The 23,306-nt window shown below is 37.8% G+C and overlaps 1 protein-coding gene across 3 annotated transcripts in view; it reads left to right on the top strand.

Moving 5' to 3' along the window:
* LOC145778712 (uncharacterized) overlaps positions 1-23,306 on the top strand; it is a 40,262-nt gene that overhangs the window by 15,371 nt on the left and 1,585 nt on the right. For all 3 annotated transcript variants that reach the window (XM_082590268.1, XM_082590269.1, XM_082590267.1), the window contains 18 exons: positions 353-494; positions 706-844; positions 1,176-1,381; positions 2,007-2,170; positions 3,112-3,235; positions 3,609-3,772; positions 5,763-5,896; positions 6,153-6,309; positions 6,448-6,645; positions 11,116-11,218; positions 13,017-13,130; positions 17,230-17,432; positions 18,001-18,158; positions 19,210-19,347; positions 19,627-19,689; positions 20,429-20,546; positions 22,201-22,323; positions 22,516-22,796. In XM_082590268.1, coding sequence (XP_082446394.1) covers positions 353-494; positions 706-844; positions 1,176-1,381; positions 2,007-2,170; positions 3,112-3,235; positions 3,609-3,772; positions 5,763-5,896; positions 6,153-6,309; positions 6,448-6,645; positions 11,116-11,218; positions 13,017-13,130; positions 17,230-17,432; positions 18,001-18,158; positions 19,210-19,347; positions 19,627-19,689; positions 20,429-20,546; positions 22,201-22,323; positions 22,516-22,796 — 2,729 coding nt within the window. The remainder of the gene's footprint in view (positions 1-352; positions 495-705; positions 845-1,175; positions 1,382-2,006; positions 2,171-3,111; positions 3,236-3,608; positions 3,773-5,762; positions 5,897-6,152; positions 6,310-6,447; positions 6,646-11,115; positions 11,219-13,016; positions 13,131-17,229; positions 17,433-18,000; positions 18,159-19,209; positions 19,348-19,626; positions 19,690-20,428; positions 20,547-22,200; positions 22,324-22,515; positions 22,797-23,306) is intronic.

Here is a 23,306-nt window from a genome sequence, read left to right as displayed (position 1 = left end):
GTATACGAAGATATGCTTTATGAAGAATTGTTTTACGGATTTCATTTCACCAACAACTGTTTACGAACAATTTTTTTACGAACAACTGTTTACGAAGAATTGTTTTACGAACAACTGTTTACGAACAATTGTTTTACGGACAACTGTTTACGAACAATTGTTTTACGAACAACTGTTTACGAACAATTTGCCTATAACCGTTTTACACACATTCATCCAAAGTTTATTTTTTCTGGAAAAGTAGCCACTAAGTTATGGCATGAATGTAAACCAGTAATAGGCTAACTTCTAGTAGTTTCAACTTTATATGTAGGTTGCATGTATTTGGATTACAAATCATTCTTTCTTACAGATTTGGAAGTTACCGGAGTTTTGTCTCCTCATGAAGCTGGAAGAGCTCACAGATCTTTCAGCCTATTCCTTGTTCAAGAACATCCTGATGACTGGCCACTCAGATGGGTCACTCATTGTTACGGATGCGCCCGAGGAAAGTGGTAAAAGCAAAGTTCTTGATTGTTCCAATGCGATCGCCAGAAAGTTGCGCCTGTGTCTTCACGTCATGTTGAAATGCATGCATCAAAACGGGCATAAAAAGAGTCTTGTGTTGTTGTCGTTACATTATTGCATAGATAATAGATATGGTTGTTTTGCCTTCTTCAGTTAAGATTATACTCAATGTGTCTTAAGAACAAACCTTTGTTTTAGATCAACCTTTCATGGGTGAATATGTTTCCAAAAGTCTAAGAGATTGCATCGCCGACCCCCACCACGTCCAGATGAGCCACAAGTCTGCTGTCATAGACATACAGCCCTGTGTTTCTCAATCTATATTTGCATCTTGCAGGTACGTTTTCTTATCAACAAAGCAATTGTGGCAAAGCAAGCTAAAAAATTCACCCGCCTTGGTTCTGAACGTAATACCTGAATAATATACACTTTGATGTCACTTTGCCACATTCTTCATGATTTCTTTCTTACTTAAATGTCATCATATCTCATCACAAGTAATTGTTTTGATTGGTTTTGCGTTTCATGATTGATGCATGTGTCATGCAAGTTATTACTTTTCACAACGCTTCAGTCATTAGCATGATTTTAATGTAAGTGATGCTTTTGATCCGAATTAATTTACTGGTCATTAATCAAGCATGCTCGAACAATTCATTTTTGATCAGCTCGGACGGGACAGTGAAGATATGGAATTTCGATAAAATTCTTCTCACTGAGATTATCTTGGACAAAACCCTGTCCAGTTGCTGCTTTCTGGGCCCCAAGGGAAACCTTCTGGTGGGGTGGATGAACCACATTTATGTCATTGACCAAAGAAACGTCTCTACCCATCTCTCCAAAGCAAATACAGAAGTGGAAGGCTCCGAGTGTGGTAGGAACCCCTTAGCTAGAAATTAACCACTTTTCTTACACAACGTGTAGCATATTTGTGTTAGCCTATGGCAGTAGCAGATCAAACAGAATTGGAGGTATCATAATCTGGTGAAAGTAAACAGTTTAAGAAAGGTTAGGCGATTCATAGGCAAGCCTCAAATGGGTGAAAACTTACACTGGGATCAGGAGGCAAGCCCGTTAGAAAACTTTGAAAAGTTTCATTTTGCTTTGGCCCCTTTTTGAACGTATTTTAGTTATTTTGTTGCTTCTTGATATCATTTTGTCACAATGTTGTTTACGATTTTTTCATTTTTTGTATACTACAGTTTTTCATCACAAGCAATTGTTTTGATTACTTGTTGCGTTTTTTAATTGTTGCATGCCTGATGCAAGTCTCATCGCTTTGCACACTGCTTCAATCATTAACATTGTTGTTTTGTAAATTATAATTTTAGTCCGAATTAATTAACTAGTTACTAACCAAGCATGCTCGAGCAATTAATTTATGATCAGCTCCAGCAGGACAATGGAGATCTGGAACTTCGATAAAATACTTCTCACTGAAGGTTAGCCTGGACAAACCCTGTCAAAAAGAATTACATTTTAAGCATATCTTTTTCTAGATTCAGTGATTTACGAAGATCCTGCCATGAGATACGATCATGATCATACCCACGAAGAGAAGGACATCACACTCGACAACTATCTTGTGCCGTATAGTTTCATTCTTGACGAGAATCCGGAATGGGAGCATGTACCACAGCAAGATGTGAAAGAAAGTTGTGTTGTAAGTTATAAGAAGTAAGGTGCCGTACTATAAACTATGAGGTAACTATTGAGACGACCATTTATTAGGTTTTAATGAACTAAGAAACGAAGTACATCTACAAGACACAAGCCATAAATACAATACGAACAAAGTAAGTCAGTCTCTCTTCTGAACATAGCAGGCATTTAACGATGAGGACTTCTAAAAACAAATGCATATAATTTGTTAATTGCGATGTCTTCTTTTTCATTTTTGCGGCTATGCATTGGCCAACACATACGCAAATAGTTCCTGCCTATCGCGTGGCTTACTTTGTATCGTAAACTTTTCTTTAGCCCTGTGCTCAAATAGTAAAAAATTTGAAACGAGCCATTTTGCGATTTCGTTTTTCAAAAACCTAGTTTATTTTGATCTTTCTACAAAACACATTAGCCTACTGGAAAAAATAATTTATAAACCTGAAAAAGGGTTAAACTATAAGTTTGTATATCTTGTTAGGCCTATAGGAAGTGGGTGGCCATGTGGGTGGTCAAAGGAAACATTTTAAAGACACTTTAAAAGCTTCCAAATTCGTTATCGACGTAGATTTGTGGAAAGACTTAGCCGCAGAACGACCAACACAACACAGTCTTATTTATAAAGGCGCGGAATCAGCTGAGAAAAAACGCACGTTATCTGCTGTCAAAAAACGAGAACAGCGCAAGGCCCGAGCCTCAAACAACCCTGGCCCTAGCCAACCATCCTTCCAATGTCCATCCTGCAGTAGAAGCTTCACTGCACAGATAGGCCTCATCAACCATCTCCGCCCTCATGTAGCCTACACTGACCATAGCCCACACTAAAAAAGCTTGATCTCAGTCTCATTGGTCATCTTCGAAAACGAAGGGCGAACATCATAGGAAGTACTCTTTGACTCTTTCGTACTTAAAATCTTTAGTCTTTAAATCTGTTTGCTTTAGGAACAGGAATCTACATCGAGCGAGGAGTCTGTCCATGCTCCTTCATCCTTGTATGAGTCGTCGGCGGAATCCGTCCGTTCTCAAATGGAATTTGACACCAACAATAGACTCGTTGAATACAACAGTAAGTTAGCTTAGGTTGAAAGCCAATATTGTGTTGTTACACAAAAAACGGTATTTAAGATACCGCTGTTTTATGACTACTGGCGTAGGTCACAGCTCAATAGAGTTGTGTTCTATTTATTCATGAAATCTGCATGAAATTGCTTAATTTCATTTCCAATGGAGGAAAGTAAGAGGTGTATTAGTGCTGACTTCTTGGTCAAATATTATAGTTTCAAAAATTTGAGATACAGTATTGTCGAAGAACTATTTATCTCTCTCTGGCCCGGTTAACCCAGCAACCCTTTCTCAATTGTTTGAAGTAGAACATTAATATGTTAATGCTCGCTTGATATGCAAATTCATGTCAACCCGATTATTGTTTACCATTTCAGGTTGGCTTTTTCCTCATTTCGGGACATCCCCCGGACCAACCCCATCATCTAGCGTTGAAAGCATTGTCGAGATTGTTGAAATGGAAGGACAAGATAAAGAAGAAGAAATAAATGATGAAGAAGAACCTTCTCCTGTCGTGGCCTTTCAAGAACCTCATCTCCAAGTTAGTTTTTCATCTGCACCTGCCTGAGATTTAATTGCACGCATGGAGCAGAACCAGCATCTACTTCTTAAAGACGCCCGCCGGTCGTTATTATGACGAGCATAATTGACCAACTACAGTTCGTAGCCTACTGTATTTTGATAGTTTCATAGCGAAGAAGTAACGGCAAAACAAACAACTCAGCAATTAGTCCCTATCTATCAACACAGTTTAACTGCCATACTTCAAATATTTCACCACGAGAGATCAAACTGTACTTGGCCCATTGTTGCGCACTTGCGCCACCGGCGGCATGTGTAGTGGAGGCATAGATCATATTCAACTGTACAGTCTTAGACATATAAACAAACGTCAATGGTTTTTTTTTTTATTTGTCACGCAAAAAATGCAAGTAAGTTGCATAACACAAATAAACAAGTGAAATATTTTCGAACGTTTGAATGTAAATTGCACAGACAAGAGTTGGTTGGTAATTCTCTGCGTAGTCAGATATGCTGAAAGTCAATCGTTTAGGATTCATTCAGACGTTTTAATTCCGTACCGTTACTGAGATTCAGAGAGTTGACAAACGCAGCCTATGGCGGCTCCTACAACCGCTCGGCCTATTGCATCACGTGAATCAGGGGTGGGCAACGTGCGACCCGCGGGCCGCATGGGGCCTTTTCCATTTTTTGTGCGGCCCTTCATCTTTCAGCTATTTTCATGTTGGAACTTTTGCTCTTTCGGTTTCCTGTTTGAAGTGCGATGTAACCCACGGGCTTCACCGTTACACAAATGCATTTGAACTCGAAAGGGAAGCATCTATTACAAAACAATCTTCATTCATAAAATTTTACTTGTGTCACGTTGTTAAGGTAAAGAATTGTTTTGCAACAATACACTTGTCTGGTACGATAAAGGTGCAGCAGACTTTTGCCACGCAGATTGACAGATGTTATATTTAACAGCTGGTTTTAGCTGTTAAATAAAATTTAGCTGTTGAAAGCTGAAAATATGAATTAGTGTTTATTTGATGTGCAACCATAGGTGTAGGAGCTGGGAGTGCAGGGGGTGCAATCGCACCCCCAAAGCTTTTGATTTGTCCAGAATTTGGGCAGAATTGCAGAAAATTCGGGCATAAAATTTTTGGATATTTTGTCGATTCATCAAAATTACATTTCGTTTTAGCTTCTTGCTTTAAAGAGCTGATTAAAACTGCATTTTGGTTTTAAAAAATGCGTTAATTGGCAAGTAATTCAACAATTTAGATGAAATATTTGCATGTCTAATGTCTAATCCAAAGCATTCTAGTAAACAAGATGTAAGTGTGACTGTGAGTTCAAGTAAAGAAGTGAATTTTAACGTAGGCTCCATCAATGAATGTATCTCAGAATCAACTTCTGAATGTCAGTGAGTGTGAGGCTGAGGAATGTATACTCGAGACTGTGGTAGAAGATTTAGGGTTAATGTTGTACCTACGTACAAAAAAGTGACATGTTTTGAGGTGAAGCCTATTTCATCGCAAAAATTTTTCGGGCACAATTTATCATATTTGGGCAGAATTTCTTTCGCACCCCCTAAAAATACGCTTCTCCTACACCTATGTGTGCAACACTCCTGTAAGCATTACATTTTCCTAACTGGCCCGAACTAACCGTGACGAACCTTGAAAGCTAGAATCATAGAAACAATTGTTGGTTGCTCTTGTCTTTGGTTCTTGTCTGTGGTAACGAAGATCAAAATAAAATATTTTGAATTAAATATAAGTTTGCTGTTGCTGTTCTTTAAATTAGGTGAAGATGTTTGTTTCTCCAAGATGTCTTTTGCGTGTTGCTGAGATACGTACTTGCTGGAGAGTAACTTAATATGTCTCTTTCATATATTAAAGAGCATTGTAAAACTAAAAGCGAGTTTTTCAAATTTTGCTTTTTCATTATTCCACTATTTTCAGTTAACAACAACAATCCACTATTTTCATTTGAAACAACAATAAACTTATGTAACATTTCAGGAACCTGAGACCAAGGATTCCTCCAAGCAACTGACAGCGGTGTTAAGTGTAACCAAGGCAATCTCACGAATGAAGCATCCTCTTCCGGAACCAATTTCTGTAACCATGCTGGATGAGACTCAGGAATCCAGCAGGTGAAAAAATAAAATAAAAATATATAGGCTATACCAATTAGGTGTCAAGAGAGGAAATGAAACCTAGAAAGATATCAGCAAGTAAGCAGAAACAAATACTGGAGTTAGATAAAGAAATGATATTTTATGAGTCCAGTTTGGAAATGTTCGATTAGGTAAGGGGAAAAAACCTGTGAGATCATAGCTCTTTTGTTGGTCCTAACACGTTCACAATGAAAACCGACAAAAACGTTGTGATTTGTTGTTTACTTTGCAGCGTTCAAGTCGACCTTAATGTCAAGACGCAATCGGTGCCGAAGAAAATGTTCCGTAAGGCCGCTACTGTTGTGGTGGCCGCTTCAAAATTGAAGAAAAATATTTCAATGAACAAAAAAGAGGAAGTTGAAGAGCGGCCAAAGCCGTCTTTTGCTAAGGTCGAGCATTTCTTATTTACAAAATTTTTGTGACAGTTTTTGCAGTGAATTTACAAGCGAAAGAGACTTTTGTGTGGTTACTTGAAAAGTTCCGAAGCTATTTGAAGAGTTTGGCCAATGTTTTATGTTATGATGCAGGTCATAAGACCTAAAAAGGTCCGAAAGAGTTCCAATGAAGTCCGACTCCGGGCTCAGCAAAGACGTGATTCACTTTCATTCTTGCGGCGTGATGATGACAACCATTCCGATTCTACAATATCATCTTCTCCAAGAGAAACATTGGAAGAAAGCAACTCGACGCATGTTAAAGCGAAGACTCTGGCATTCAGATCAACGGTACGTTGAATGAAATCTGTACAATATTGTTGAGTTTGTAGCGACGTAATTAAATTATTGTTACTGTACATTGTACAATAGGTTACAGATTGTACAGACTTTAACACTACACTATGTATGTTTGCGCTAAAAAAACTTTTTTCTTAAACAGTTGATAAGGCAGTATCCTAAACAATAAACATGCTTGCTTCATGAATTTGGAGGTTTTGAAATTTTTCTGATCTTACACTAAGGTATGACATATAGCTGCTCTAAGTATATTGTATATGGAAATGCTGGATGTTGCTTAAAGATTTAATTTTTCAAGAGTTGATTGGTGGTACAAAAGTTGAAAATTGCAAATAGAATATTCTAAATAAAGTGACTTGCGCTATTCTGGTGACTATAGACTATCAAGTTATCTCTTGCTGTTATGGATGAAACCTAGCTTTTATTACCGACGTTTCGTCAGTCAGTCAGCACGACTGACTTTATCAAGGGGGATGAAACAGGTAAACACAGCCTGTTCAGCAACAAATGGCACAATACAAAAACATACTGACGAAATGAAGAAAGTAGCAAGAATCAGAGTTAAAAAACGCAACAAGATTACCGCTCAGTTTAATTGATAACGCAGTGATGCCTAAAAGCAGTAGGCTACTATCTGGCAGCGTAAATTCATCTATCTCTATGGCCAACGTCAAGAAACGTTGAAATAAAATATGAGACAAAACAGAAATGGAATTAGCAATTACATCTATAGTGAAAAAGCTCTGAGCAAAGCAAAATGTGAATGTAAAGTTAAATTTTTTTTCCACAAAGGGAAAGCTCGTCTGACCATCATTCTGTTTAAGAACACGTCGTGCCTTTTGGCTTATGTACCCACTTTCTGTAAACAATCTTTTAGTATAATCCTTTTCAGTTCTAAGAATAGTAGCTTTGGTCCAAATAATTTTATGGTCTGAAGTTATAGAGTGTTTGCAAAGAGTGGGTTTCTCTGGACGTTGAAATTTAAAAGCGTTTTAGTGCTGATTGTTTCTTGATCTTGGCTAAAGACCCACTGAAAGTAGGTGAAGTTTATGGGTTGATCTACCAAGTTCCGTGTCATGACTGTGATTTAATCTACATAGGACAAGCTAAACGTGATCGGTAATAAAAGCTAGTTATCATCCCCAACATCAGGAGGTAATCTAGTAGCCTATGGTCACCAGAAGAACACACGTCATTCCCTGGTGAACAGTTTCACTCTGTTTTTAGAATATTCTAGGCCTACTCGCAAATTAATTTTTCCAAGAGACTTTTACTTGATTTAGTTTTTTGTCCCTCTGAGACTTTTGGAAGTACAATATGAGACATTTAGCATGTATGGCTGCCATTATGTCGTTTTATGACGAAATGTTCAAAAACTATATTTTCAATTACTTATCTACAACCTCATTCCTAAGACGTGCTATGAAATGGATTCCAGCAGGTGCTAGCTACAATTTAATGTTTTGGGTGAATAGCATTTGTTTGAGCCGTCAGTTTGTTTTTTCTTCGTATGATAGATAATATACAATCCAAAGCAAACAAAAGAAAAATATAAATGAATCCACTTTCTCTAACCTTTGCCACAATAGTAACAAGCCCACTTCCCTGTGCTTGAGCAAACACCGCAAGCTTTTTCAGCTGGTGTTGTCTGTTGTGTTGTTGTACGAAGAACACTGACGTTTTTTCACATTAATTTTACGTCTCCAACGGTTGAATCAATGTAATGAATGTCTAAAGTTATTGTTTGTGTACTGGGGCTGAAGTGCCAACTTGGAGAGTTCAATAAACGAAACTCCAGTAGCTTAGTTTCTTCCTTTGTAAACTCGTCTATCTTCTACAAATTGAAGAAGCAACACGAGTTTACAATTGCAGAGAGAATACGATTTGCTTTCAGTCTAAATATCTGATTGACACAATTGAATGTTTATTGAACCTATGCCTTCAGGGAGAGAAATGAAGAAGAGAAAGCTTTTAGAAAAATTTAGGAAAGATGTAATTTGTTGATACATATCCTAAAATGTTTTAATGAACTGAGAACGCGAGCTTAGCTAAACTGAGAACGCGACCTCTCTCTCCATTTTGCTTCAAAGCGATTTTGCTTGCAGGGCTCCATACAATCTTTTCGGATTTTCTTATCTTGATAATAGGCTTCCCTGGACTTGTAGAAAAAATAAATCTATGAAAAATCTCGAGAGATCTAGCCAGTCCAATTACATCATCCAATGGATTGATCTTCTTTGTAAGAAGAAAGTTCTCACTGAAGATCTAGCTTTGTGTTTTGTCAAACTCATAAAAAAATCAATCGAGCTAATGCCAGTGGTTCAACTGGTTCTACTTTGTAACTTGGACGTAATGAAATGGAGAGTCAAAGTTTTTAAAACGTTTGCCCAAAGTTGCATTAGAAAAAAGTAAAGTTTTAAATCCGTTGAGAGTAAGTGGCAGACTTACAATTAATTTGTGAACTGTAGGAAATAATCCTTGCTTGGACGTTTAAGCTAAATTTAATTAAAAATGGTGAACTGACACTTGTGCGTTGAGCAGAAGTGAAATGGATTCTTCCTTTCAGGGTGTGATGATGCTACAAATATGGCGCGAACGCCCGCCAAACTATTGATGATGTAGGAAATAAACAAAGCTTTTCAATTCTGGATTCCAAACGTTTTAGAAAATCACCATCTACAAACAGAACTAGAAGTCTTTCATTTTCGGAAAACAGAACAATGATTAGTTATGTTTTTCTAAAGTTAATTAGAACTAGGTAAAGTACCTGGTAAAGTAAAGCGAAGAACTTTTAAGATCTAAGGCAGATCATGAATTACAAACCGCCAATTTTCATATGTTTAAGAAAAAAACACTGGAATTGGACAGTTATCCTTGTTTTTCTGTTATTTCCCATTCTGCATGTTGGTTTCACATAAGAAGTTACAATTTTGGCTGAAGCAATGAGGATTGTGTGTTGACAAACTGTTTGCGAAGATTAGCGAAAAAATTAACTGCAATTCTCACAAAAAGTGGAGTTGTTAATTCAAATTTATTTGCAAAAGTTCTTGGTAGCCTACATTATGCAGTCAGTGGCAAGCGAAGGCTAATAACACCAATCCCTTCGGGCAGTGAAGGACTTGGAGCAGATGAGGTGGCTTCAGTCATGGACTTCTAAATAGTAGCACCTGGACTGGAAACTAACTGGACAACATGAGGCCAAACAGTTGGTACAACAGTTGGCCAACAGTGGGCCAACAGGGTTAGTTACTTGGCTGTTGGCCCACTGTTGGCCAACTGTTGTACCAACTGTTTGGCCTCATGTTGTCCAGTTAGTTTCCAGTCCAGATGCTACTATTTAGAAGTCCATGCTTCAGTGATAGCCATAATTATTAGCTTTTACTAGAGTTTCTTTTAATGAAACATAAACAATTCTTGTCAAACAGTGGTAAGCTTCTGTTGTTTAATTTTAAGGCAATAGTGAAAGCAACTTTAGCTTTCATCAATTGAATATTGGATTGTCTTTCATTGAAAGTGATAAATAGCCTTAATTTTGCGATATTGCTGATATGTCTATGGACAAATAAGCGGTTGTGGCAAAAGTTACATGAAGTTGACTGCAAATGGTGTTAAGGTTATTAGTATTCCATCCTGCTGTACTTTAGTTGGATACGAATCTACAACCGATAATTTTATCAGTTGGGCTTGTCCCTGTTTCAGAACACAGAACTCAATTTTACCTCTACTCCTGTTGACAGAGTTGATTTAGCAACGTGGTAATCGATTGCTTCGCAAACGTAATTTGTTCACTTTTTTTTCAACAGTATTAGGCTGTGGTTTAAGTTTTTAGTATAATTAAGGTTAGTGGAAAATATTGAACCGAGGCCATAGGTAACCACAGATATGAAGTCAGGCAGCTACAAACAAGTCAAATATTGTAAACTCTATAAATTGTTTGGAAAATCGAATTTAAAACTTCTTTCTCATCGTGTCATTCACTGCCCTGTACCTGACGATCTTCCAGAGGTTCAGGTGATGTCTACTTGGTGTTTCAACGTTTCATCTTAAGTTGTAATAAAAGTAATCTTGGCAAACACGTCATGTGAGCTACATCACTTGTCTAAGGAATTTTCAATACGCAAACTAAGCTTTTCCAATCTCTAAACATTTGAATAGACAATGAAGTGTGCGCAGGCTCCTTGTGCTATTTGCTAGAAACTAAAAATATTTATTAAAAAACCTGATGAATTATTTCGATCTAAAAATTCTGAGACTGTTGTGAAGCTTTTATGCGTGATATGCAATATATTGATGAGTTTAAGTTCTTCAAATTATGTTAAACAGTGATCGGTAGCGATTCTTATGTTTCCTCAGTTACACCACTGATGTCTTCATCGACCCAGGTCGTCCAGAAAATAAACACACAAACATGTTTTTGTAGTGAACAACTAAAACAAAAATGGTTCAATTGTGTTTCACCAGGGCGTTGAACTACCTTTAGGGAGAAGTGTCTCCATCCCGAGCAGATCCCCAAAGCAGAAGTACCAGCCTCCATCCATCAATCGTCCGTTCGAAACCCCTCAAGGTTAGTAAATTGCTGCGTGTTAATGAAGTTCATTGACGGATCGTAGAGTATAGCCTTCTGTGTCAGAACTTGTGAGTGTAATTGTCAGAACAATGTGTCAGAACTTATTGAAATGTGAGTGTCATCGAAGTCTGCTTGACCTTGAAAGGTCGAACGTAAAAGAAATATTAAAATAAAGTTTATATCAGTAGTTTTAAAAAAACAACGTTTGCAAAAGTGGAATTAATGCAGCACTGATGAGACCAGACTAAAGGATGAGGATCAGTGTCTAACGCTGTCAACTCTTGCGACAGTCTGTTTCCAAATCTAACGTTCTAGAAACTTAATTTGATATACGGTAGCCTCTGCAGAAGTCATCTCGTGTTTGTATCAAAGTCTTTGCTATCAAGTTTATTATTGATTCGAAGCCGGTTGCGTTCTGTTCGTTTCAATCAACTTGAGTTGAGGGTGCTTACGTCTGCTTCGAGTGGAGTCTTTAATTCTTCAAACGATACTTAACCGCTTGTTGTTCGACCAGTTTTTTCTGTTCGACTTCATTGTTTTGTAGCAGACAATAGGCGGCATTCGATGTCTTGGCTTCAAAATGGATACATTAGCTCCATTCATGAGACGAGATTTTCTATTCTCTGACAATGAAATGGCCTTGTTCGCTCAATCATAGTGTTGTTTGATTTGTAAAGATGTTGATTCAACAACAACAGCGCGTAATTTTGTGCTTGAAAAGCGTTTGTAGAATCGATGTAGCCTACTCCGGCTTTGTTAGTGACAGTGTAGCTGTTGTGTTATCAGATTGTTGTCCTATATAGTTTGTATTGTTGAATTAACTGATATTTAAACTTTAAAGTAGCTTTTGTATATCCTTGATATGTAAACACAACCCTAGCCTTTCGTATTGTTGAAACGAGGGCGAAAGGCTTCCAAAATATAGACAAGATTCTTTAAAGATAAATAAGTAGCATTTGTAACAGCAACGATTCAGATTTAAATGCGCCAAAAGGCCTGTATGTTGATCAGCTGAGAAAGTTCAACCTATGGAAGTGGCAGTACAGTAATATCATATGATATTATGGTAACTATGTGTTTTCATGGCGCCACATCTAGTAGAATTATACAGACAGCTAAAAGACAATAACGGAAGAGTGGAAGCTTTGCTTTTTTACGAAAGCGTTTTTAAATGTTAGCTAACACATCAGGAGAATGAGCTTCTAGCTGAGTCTGCGAGATCGTTGAATCGAAAGTTGAGATCTTTTTGAAACTAAGCCCTGTTATGAGGTGTTGTCAATTTTTAGTGTGTGTTTTGTCAACAAAAGATTGCCAATGGGATGCATCCCATATCTTTTATGCAATTTGCAATTCAAGAAAGTGGAAATGACTTAAACAGTTAAAACTCTTTTTTAGCTTTGACCAAAAAATAAACCATACCGAACCAACATTGGCTGTGTTAAACCGGGCATACTGTTTTAATTTGTTTGGTATTTCTTGACTAACGAATTAATCGGTGCATCATGGTCGATCTGTTTCTTTTCACTTTAGTTTTCTTATTTATTAGCTTGGGACAAAGCGAAATTTCAGTAGTCGATAGTTAAACTTTGACTTGTCTCGTTTTTTCTTGGATGATTCGTTGCATCGAAAAGCCAGTGAAAGGCATTAAATTAACCCTTTGTTAAAGTGAGTTTTTATGTACTTGTATTTTATAATTGTGTTCACATTTTTGTTGATAAAACGTGATATGGTAAATTTTTATTGTCGCGATAGTAGCAGTCTGCCTTGATTCAAGTAACGGTTTCTTTGACCTCAGCAACTGAAAAAGGTTTTTCCAAGAGCAGACTCAGGAGTAGAGCTGGTGGGAGGCAACGCCCAACACCAACGAGAAAGAGCAACCATTGCTTCTCAAGAAAAGTTTCTCTTGGCGGTGAGTAACTAACCAATAAAATCTCAATCAGATCCTGAAACATAACGTCTTCCCACGATCAAATTCAACCGTAATGACTGAACAATGTTATTGTTCATAAAATATTGACTAATGATTTTAGAGAAATAAGTAGCTCACATTGTAAATTAGTGCTTTGCTAGTCAAGGAACTACAGTTACTGCAATACCAAGGCCACGCATGCGATTTGTAAAGAACTCCACACTAGGCACAAGGAGTTTATGACAAGAAATTTGATCCTTTGTAGGTGGAAGGGAATACGTTTTCCTTTCACTTGTCAACGAGGTTGACAAAGTGAAGTTTCTGCTGTCATTGTAATCGTTCATTAGAAGCCACTTCTTTTTATTTTGTATGAGATGTTGTTTTTAGGCTACATTTCATTGGGGTCAGAGTGTTTGAAGCGGATAAATTTAGAGCTATGTTTGAAGCGTACTGATCACAGACGCTTTTCTATCTAAGTCAGTTCTCTTCAACCTTTTTGTTATGGTTGCACCCATGACCAAGTGGAGATGCACCCATGGCCACCTGGATATCTTTAGGCAGCGATGGTGCAGCCTTAAAAATGTTGTGAAGGACTCGTACACCCTTTTACAGTAGGTAAAGGATAAACAGAGGTAAAATAATCTTGCAAAGTGACCATTACACTATAGTATTATCAGAGGTGGGCAGTAACTAGTTACAAAAGTAACTAGTTACTGTAACTAGTTACTTTTTGAGTAACTGTAACGGTAACTTCGTTACTATTTTCCAAATGTAACGAAACGCGGTAACTAGTTCCTATTTTAGCACTTTTTCAACAGTTACAGTTACAAGTTACTTTTGTATTGAAATTTCTGTTTCTAATTGCCGTCCATTTTTCTGCACATGTTTGTGTCATGCTTTATGCGTGTTTGCTGCGCGTTGCGCAATAATGCATTCTTCTCGCAGCTGTATCGGAGCAGCACTGCCCATGCGCGGCGCTCTTGTTTTGTGATCTTCTGGAGCAGGATTGCCATATTGGCGAATTCATCGCCAAAATCCAGAAATCTAGCGATTTTTTAAGACGTTTGGCTTCATATTTATGGTTTGGCGATTTGGCTCTTTTTTGGCGCTTTTTGAGAACTGATTTGGCTAAATTAATTGCTTTTGGTGATTGATCAATATGTGACTTTCTATGCAATGTTTAGCAAAAGTGTTTGGCAACACTTGATAGCTCAGTTCATGCTTGTCCTATAGCTGCCAGAGGTGTACAGGAGCCGTATAGTTTTGGAGTATTTAGGACCCGGAGTCTTGGTGTTACGTTCACTGTTGACAACCTTATAACATCATTGTTTTCTCGATTCAAAATCAGAAGTCGATGTCTAAGTAACTTCGGGTCATAGCAGGGAAAACAAATTATTTCCTTTGTTTCGAGCATTTAAAGAGAATATAGTTTCGGGATAGAGTTTGTTTTTTTTGTACCAAAGACAGGCAAAACACAACAATACTACAGGGTTGAGCATTACTACAATATATTTTAAATGTTTACAAATAGTTTAACACTCAAACGTTTTCGGCTTAACTTAAGCCCTCATCAGGAATCTGAAAATATGTATAAACTGCAATAAATTTAAACTTTTTGAAAGTAACTAACTAACGGACTATAAGCATCAAGAAACACGCAACGATTATAAGCAATAGTGTGGAAAACAGACAGACGGAAAACAAATTACATTAGGAAAAGGCAACTGCGTAACTAGAAAAGAATTTGCACCAGTGGGTGCGTGATACATCTAATAAATGTTGAGGAGAATGGACGCGCCTCCCGCAAATAATTGTTTGTTTAAATTTGGATTGCAGCGTTTATGTTGAGATTTATGAGTAACTGAAAGTAACTAGTAACTGTAACTAGTAACTGTACCTAGTAACTGTAAATAGTAACTGTAACTAGTTACATTTTTGAAATCGGTAACTGTAACGGTAACTCAGTTACTATTTTGGCCAAGTAACTGTAACTGTAACTCAGTTACTTTTGAAAGTAACTTTGCCCACCTCTGAGTATTATATAAAACAAACAAAATCGAGAAAATAGCTTAGTAGGCTATTTAACGACTTTTTTGTTGTTGTACATTATGAGCCGACTGCTATCGAAGAACGATCTTTTTTTCAATTGCTTTCCTTGTCAATGCGTGAATGTGTGTAAATTTCTACTTCGAGATTTGATTTCACACTAGCAAGAATACTCCTTTCAGTAAAAATCCGTTGTTGGCATTTAAATAAGTATGGAAATTGCGTTTTTCTCTTGTGCTTTTGTATTTTGGCACATTCAACAAGTGCACGGAAAAGTCAGTGTACGGCGTTTTTAAATAAAGCTTTTGTGCTGAAATCCAATTGGAGATCAATTAAATCTTCGAGTTAGGCTATGTGGAAAGCCTTTCGTAAATGTAAAACTGTAATATCCAAGAATTGGCACTTAGTGTGGCATTCTGTTAACACAGAGCTATTTCTCAATTTTTTTGCAGCAAGTTAAGTTGGGCATCAATAAATGGACTTTAAAATTACTTCCATGTTTTTTTGTGAAATCAGCAAAAAGCGGAAAATCAGAAAAAATTATTTGATGCAACTCTTTTTTGTCTATTTTGACATCAGTGATAAATTAATTAGTCAATCAATTAAACTGAGACATTTTCGAAATTTTGAAGACAGTTCATGTAGGCTTACAGATTCTGTGAATTTGAGACCGACAGTAGCCTACATCCTTTGTCAGATACTTTAACGCCACATACCTTTATTTGTAACTTGCAGCCTAGGGTATATGAGATAACTGTGAAGCAACTATCATAATGCAATCACCTAGCTACACAAACAATTGGTCTGTTGCTTATGATCTAATTCGTACGCACCATGCTTCAAAATGTACAAAATCTTGGGCAAACCCTGAAAAAACTGATTGGTTGAAAATTCAATTTTGCTAACAGGAAATTTTTGTAAAAAGAATCTATTTGGTGTGACGAGTTTTTGATGCACCCTCATAAATACCTTTTCGTACTGGTGCAGGTGCACCCTATGCAAATTTTGATGCACCCTAGGTTGCACTGTGCACACCGGTTGAAGAGCATTGAGTATGCTACAAAATGTAAGAGATGTGTCAAATACCAGTTATGACATACAGTCAAAGTTCGATAACTCGAAGATCTTTAATACGAAACTCTCCGTACTTCGAGAGAGGTTGACTAGTCCCTGCAAAATGCCTATCAAATACATGCAAAAACTGTCCCTACCTCGAAGCTCTATAACTCGAAACTTTGGTTAACTCGAGGCATTTGTGGTGGCCCAAAAGTATATGCAGCGCTCTCTATCTTGACATTACTGATAACGTCAATGTTTTAGGAGGGTTGCACATGCTTGATAGAGCTTGGATATCAGTTGAAGCAAGAAGGAATTGTTCCAGACATACAAATTTCATTGCTATGACTCCTGACATTGAAGTTACAAAGGACACATCTGCTGACGAAGATGACAATCTAATTACTGAACTCATCAGACGTGCTGCAAATGCCGATGTAGTTTTTGACGAGAGGTACGAAGACTATGCAACAGCTGATAGTAGTGTTGCAACCACTACCCCTCTGAATGACAGTGCTATTCTTGAGGCAGTAACAGACAACACAAGACAGCTGACACTGCTGCAAGTGATGACGACGAGCCGGAAGCCAGACACATACCTTCAGTAAAAAGAACGTTTAATCAGTGCATGGGGATACGAGGCTTCTGCAAATGCTAGAAGATTCTGCTACTTTTGTCCATCTGAAGAAACGTGAACAATGCATTGCTCTGAAGAAAGTGAAGGCACTGAGACAAACTGCTGTTGACGACTAATTGTGCGTGTGTTCCTATAATACTGTATGGTACTTGTTGTTGCGTCATTGCAACGTGTTTTTTGCGAACTACGGATTCCAACTATGGATAACTCGAAGCAATTGGATCGCTCCTTTCAACTTCGATTTAACGAACTTAACGAACGAACTGTACAGTAACAATCATATTTGTACGCGAAGGAGACCCTGTAGTTAGTTATCGATTTTTTAATTATCGTTTAATTATATTTTTTCGAACTCTTTAGATCTTGTTCCATCAGAAGAAGAAAAAAAGCGTCGTTCTCAAACTATAGAACGCTCCTCCAGTGGACCTCCTCAAACCACAGAACGCTCTTCCAGTCGTCCTCCTCCTCAGATCACAGTACACTCTTCCAGTGCGCTCGAACGTCAGGAGCACTACATCCCCCGTACACATTCCTTTGTTTCTTCTCGAACCACTTCAAAAGAAGTAAGATTGAATTGACGTTGAATAAACATCAGTGGAGAGATATTATGGTTGATATCGCATTGAATGAAGATCAGTGGAAAGATATCAAATATTGAAATGATGTATATTACTGGCGTAATGCTTTAATTAACAAGCTGTGTAGGCCTACAATAGAACAGTCTTTGCTTTCTAGAGATACAATAGTTAGATACAACTTGTAGGCTACACATATATTGCAAGAGCGTAAAATTAACAGTAACCTATCCTTAACAAACATAGTGTTGTTATTTCGTTTGCCATTTGTGTAAGAGTCTCTTGCTACTCAGCAGTTGTGAACTCGGCACATTGCAGTTCAGCAAGTGGCTGAAATTGGTAAATGATGAACCTAAGTAAGCAAAAACTGACCAAGCCGATACTTGGCATGTCACAAGTCAACAAAGTACGATGCTAGGTGAAAATTTCCTTTGCTGACTTGGGCAGTAGCTGAAATGTACTTGCTGAGTTGAAGCACTTTCTGAGTTGTGGCATGCCGAGTGTTCCGACTACCTTTGTGTAAACAAGTTTGAGATATCTTAATATGTCACTCTAGAGCTTGGCAAGAGACGACAATAAGCCAGTAACTGAAGTGCATTTGGTGCACAAAAACCCTGAGCCCTACAAAAGCAAATATTGGAAGCCAGAGCAATCCGTTTGTGGCAATTCCAGCGAGTCTGCTGAGACGTTTCCAGACAATTCTGCTGAAAAAAGGTGAGTTTGTTTGTTTGTTTATCTTTATCCTGCATTGCGGGAAAGCGGACTTGAGCGCTATGCATCGGTGTACGCCTTCCGACGTACACCTGACCCACGCTGCAGCCGACTGCAATGTCTGATTTTCCGGTTGTCTACTCTATTTATGACTTAAATTTGGTACTACCCATTACTCGAAATCGATCACTGGGTAGAGGCAATTATCGTAAAGTTTCTTGCCCAGAGAAACAACAGCAAGTGCGGGTGGCTGGAGTCGAACACGCAGGCTCTCGACTGCGAGCCCAACGCACTAACCACTCGGCCATTGCTGCGGACTCACATGCAGACACCCTTTGCTATTGTTTTTAAGGGATAGGGCTAAATATGTTTTAACGAATAAATTTGGAGAATTGTCAGCGCATTTATCATAGAGTTCTTTAAGCATCTGTAAAATAACTTTGTAATTTCCAATTATTTTTCAATATTTTTTGAATTTTATTTCTGCTTGGCATTAACAAGGGAATTTAAGTTTCTTGTTGATCGTTAACATTTAAGTCCCGCTTTTTTTAAATTATTTCAAACTTTGCGGGCGATAATTTTTTATCTAGAAGTTGAATTTTCATTTTGCATGTTTAGTTGATTTCAGCAACGTGGTGCTGTGTTTTGCCATGCTAGACAGGTAGTCACTACCTGGTCTAGCCCCCTGAAGAAGTCAGTCGCGTCTGATTGACGAAACGACGGAATAAAAGCAGATTGTCACTGTATACATCTGGTGATAGTTTAGCTTAATTTGCACCAGTAAAACTCCTCATATGATTTAAACTTTAAAGGAATGGATCCATGGTAATAATATACTTGGCAACCCTTCTATGCGTCTGCATTGATAATAATAAATGTATGCTTTGTATAGTGTTGAGAGCAACACGTATCTGCGATGAACACAGTGGTATCTGAAAGCACACATTCTCATTTTCTGAATCGACAGCGTATCGCGGAATAACTGTATGGCATTATACCTTTTTTATTTACAGTTTTATGTGTCAGTGTTTGCAACTGAATTTTACTTCTGCAGACCCACGGCTGAAGAAGTGTTGAAGCAAATCCAACCTTCTCTTTTTTCCGTTAGAAGGTCATTGGATTCCACCAGAGACAGGATGGCCCAGCGTCCTGAAGATATCCAGTCAGCCACAAGGCCTGTGTCATGCATGGGGTAAGTCCTAGCACGACACGAAACGGGGATCCCCAGCCATAAACCAAAGCCTGAAAGATCAACATGAACCAACGTCAGAAAACGTTGTGCTACCTTTTTATTGTTGCTCGAAAAACATTTATTTTCGTTTAATTTGACTTTGATATTGATTTAAGCAATAATGTATTTTACCTAATTTCAATAAGACATTTCAAATTAATTTTTTTTTAATTAAGCGGACACTTTAACAGTGCTTGAACGAAGATTGTGTATTATATTCTGGACTTTTCATACTTTCAGTGAAGTTAGTCCCCACGACTGGCTGGCTATGAAGAAACGTCCAGTTACACATTGCGGAGAGAGGTATCATTTGTCGAATAGATATGAAGTATGTGACTTCCTTTTATGTTTTCAAACACAAATGCATTGTGTACCTGCGTTGTATCGAATGGAATATTTCACCCGAAACAGTTAAAAAGATTATTTATGTTCGATAAGTACCAACCAGATCCCTGAGTCCTCAAAACAAGACAATTGGTTAAAAAAAAACTAAGAAAGGGAAAACTATGAAAGCACTAGTAAAATTATCGATGCAAAGAGTAATTTTTCCCCAGAGGAACGAACTGAAATTGTTGACTTAAAAAAAGGTGTGATAGAAACGCACTTTTGCTAAAGTAGGCTACCACATCATGTGTTCTTCAAGTTTCCAGAAAAAAAGTAAAAAAAACCTTGTGTTCCTTTGGAAATATATCCGGTTGTTCCCGGCCCATCTCGTTTCGTTGTACGGCCCATCTCGTTCCGTTGTTCGGGCTATCTCATTCCGTTGTACGGCCCAGATTATGGACCCTCCCTATAAAAATCACTTCCCTATTCTACCTGGAGACCACACGGTGTATTGCAAGGCTTCAACACCAACATAATTGTTCAGTATAGTCAGAAACGTACGGCTTGTGCTATACTCGGGTTCTTTTGTAAATTTGTCTCTTTTGTGCTAAAATATACAAAGTAGGCTACTATCGTAACTTATTTCTTGTTGCTTCGAGTACTGTCTGTTTTGTTTGAGCTTTGGTAAACACAATTTTTACGTTGCTTTCACATTCAGATCCATTCAGTCTGATGATGGGTATGATGACGACATGAAAGTGCCAACTTTGGTCGACTATCGTCAGTTCCAGCCAATCTACAAAAACGACGGGTTGCAATTTGATGAGTCATGGCAGGTGAGACTTTGACTTATAAGGCAGAATACTGTCTTGGAACTTGCTGTGAAAACTCCTGAGAAGGTGCTATTGGTCAAAAGTTTTACGAGTGATCATTCATGAAGAACAACTATCAATAAGCCAAGTTTACTTTCAATTTACTTCGAAGTATTTTCGTGGACTAAAACTACAAACAGAAAATTGTTTTATAGTTCTGTTGCAAATACACTGTATATATCAACATGGTTCATCAGGGCTTGTTGCTCTACTAGAAATAACATAAGTATCGGTGTTTTAGAAGTTTACAATGTTGCCTGATCCGCAAAAAGTCAAGTGGCTAAAGCCTGGGTACTCAACGCAACAAACAGTGTACCAGCCTCATTTTTTAATCATAAATCGATTTCGCTATCACAGCATCCTCAGTATGATCATGTCAAGAGCCATGTCCATATAATTATATACTGTATATTCCAATTGAAGGTGGACGTCGATTTCTTATTTTTTAAATTTTGCTTTTCATTGCTATGAACTGACATTTGCAATGAATTTAATATATTTTTCTTGAGAAAGTTCTCATCTTGTCACGTGTCATGTTCGTAACTAAGCAGGCAGTGTTGCTGCGTGCACGAATGTAGTAGTTGTAATTTATCAATTATTGTCTTTTTATTTTAACCTTAGTTTCGGTAATGAGTAGGCTTAGGCTACTTTGGAGGAAAGAATTTGGAATTAGTCCATTTTTTTGTTCTATCGGATAAATTCTAAGAGGTGGTTGAAATGTAATTAAGCATTAAGGAGTAGGCTAATTAAGCAGTAAAGTTAAAATTAGTAAAACATAAAAATGTTATGTGCAATGTTAATAAAGTCATTGCCAGTGTAGGCCTAATTGTTTTACATTCGCCCTTTGAGTGTCAGTGTAAACTAGACTTCCATTGGACAAGTACAAGGGAAGCAACTGACTCGACGATTGATGAAGTCTTTCGCTGCTTGCCGTTGGTGGTGGAATTTGTTTTTTCATGGTGCTAGTTTTTTTCGTATTGTACACGGTATATTTGTACCTTAGTATTCTCACAACAGAGTGAAGCTTTTTCTCTCTCTTTCTCACATTGTCCCATAAAACCACCTAATTGGATGTCGGTTAAAATTAATAATAGTTAAATATTGATAAATCGATTTTTATGATTTGGTGTGATATTGTTTACTTCGTTTCAAATGTTTTGTCACACTGCGCATCCTGTTAGGTCATCAGTTGAATCATAAGAAAGTTTGATGAAAAATTCAGTAACGAAGTTTTGTTTTGGGATGTCGGTTACTTTGAAATTAAACAATTTTTGATATGAAATCTTTTTTATTGTTTGGGAGTTATTTGCAATATGTGAAGTCTTGGCATGCTGTTCAAGAGCATAAGTTTAAAACTCTGAACTTCTGATGGTCGGGCTACATGGGAGATGTTCTACCATAAAATTCGATGCGTTTGTATTTTTTATAGTGGGCTTGGGCTTTGAATTAAAAACTTAACTGGGATGCTATGTTTTGATTATACAAAAGATTGTTAAAAATTGAACAACAAAATCTGAATAGGTTGGCTCGTTTTTAAAGTTCCCAGGTGAATGAATTAACGATGTAACGATATGCCTCGTAGTGAGTTTGGGATCATAATTGCTGCATCTTCCTACAGGACAGAATGCTCGACCGATACCTCCAGTTGAAGAAACAGCGCGAGGAAAGACATGCTTCGTGTTTCCAAAGGCGGACCGAAATCGAACAAGACCGGAAGTACAAAATTCTCGCCAACAGACCGGTAGGAGACCAACGTTTAGATTTAGCTTACCTGAGATGTTGTATTAGCCCTCAGCCCACAGAAGAGGGGGGTTGTTAATAACCTGCAAATTCAAAAACCTGGCCTTTGAAGTGGTTCTTCAGTCATTTTTCTTAAATATTTAGCGTATTAATTTTGTCCCAAACAGCGTCTGTTACAGTGACTTTTCTACAGGAGTTGACCTACGGTGATGTATACGCCTGGTATCAAGACCACGCCAGACTGGCCGACTATATCCTCAGCTCCCCCTTGTTAAGTGGAAATCGCGACCGCACCGCCTTTGACGTCACACCTAGGCGGCCCCTCGCAACTCCTCGTGTTGCATTTCCAAAAAAAGACTCCCAACCCCCTGCTGGCAGACCCCCAAGCGCTATAGACCCGTCACTGGACTCCAGAGACAAGCAGCCAAGCATGGAGAATGACGCATCACATTTTGACCAGCCTAGGTCATACAGGTCAGCAGTATGACGTGTGGCAACAAACACAACTTTATGTTCTTTGTGTAGCACAATAGCTTTTGTCTTAGTTTAGTTTCTGCACTTTTGAAGGATTTGAAAAGCAACAAAATTAATGGTCCTACTTCAAAATGCGCTGATGTGCGGTGACGTAACTCTATCACCTAAATGGGACTTACATGAAATAGACCAAAGTAACCTAATCATCTTGTATGACTCAGAATAACCGATTTTTTGTACGTTCTGCTCACGATCCCTGACGCTGCAACATGAAGAGTTGATTTGATTATAAATTGCTTGTTGTTTACGCAGCAGTAGCCTACATTAGTTAAATACATAACTTATACAAACTATAGCTGCATCGCCAATAACATGTTTTTGACTTGTTTAGGAGTAGGGTACTTATGTGGCCACGTCTTAACCTATATTGATAAAAAAAAGTAGCTTACAATTCACATCGAAAAGCATGTTTTACTTGAGGCTGATACACTGATTGTGTTTTTATTAGCA

This window comes from Aplidium turbinatum, chromosome 10 (genome assembly GCF_918807975.1).
Source record: "Aplidium turbinatum chromosome 10, kaAplTurb1.1, whole genome shotgun sequence".
Classification (NCBI taxonomy): Eukaryota; Metazoa; Chordata; class Ascidiacea; order Aplousobranchia; family Polyclinidae; genus Aplidium; species Aplidium turbinatum.
The sequence above is the reverse complement of the archived record's forward strand: the minus strand, read 5'-3'. Positions and strand labels throughout refer to the sequence as shown.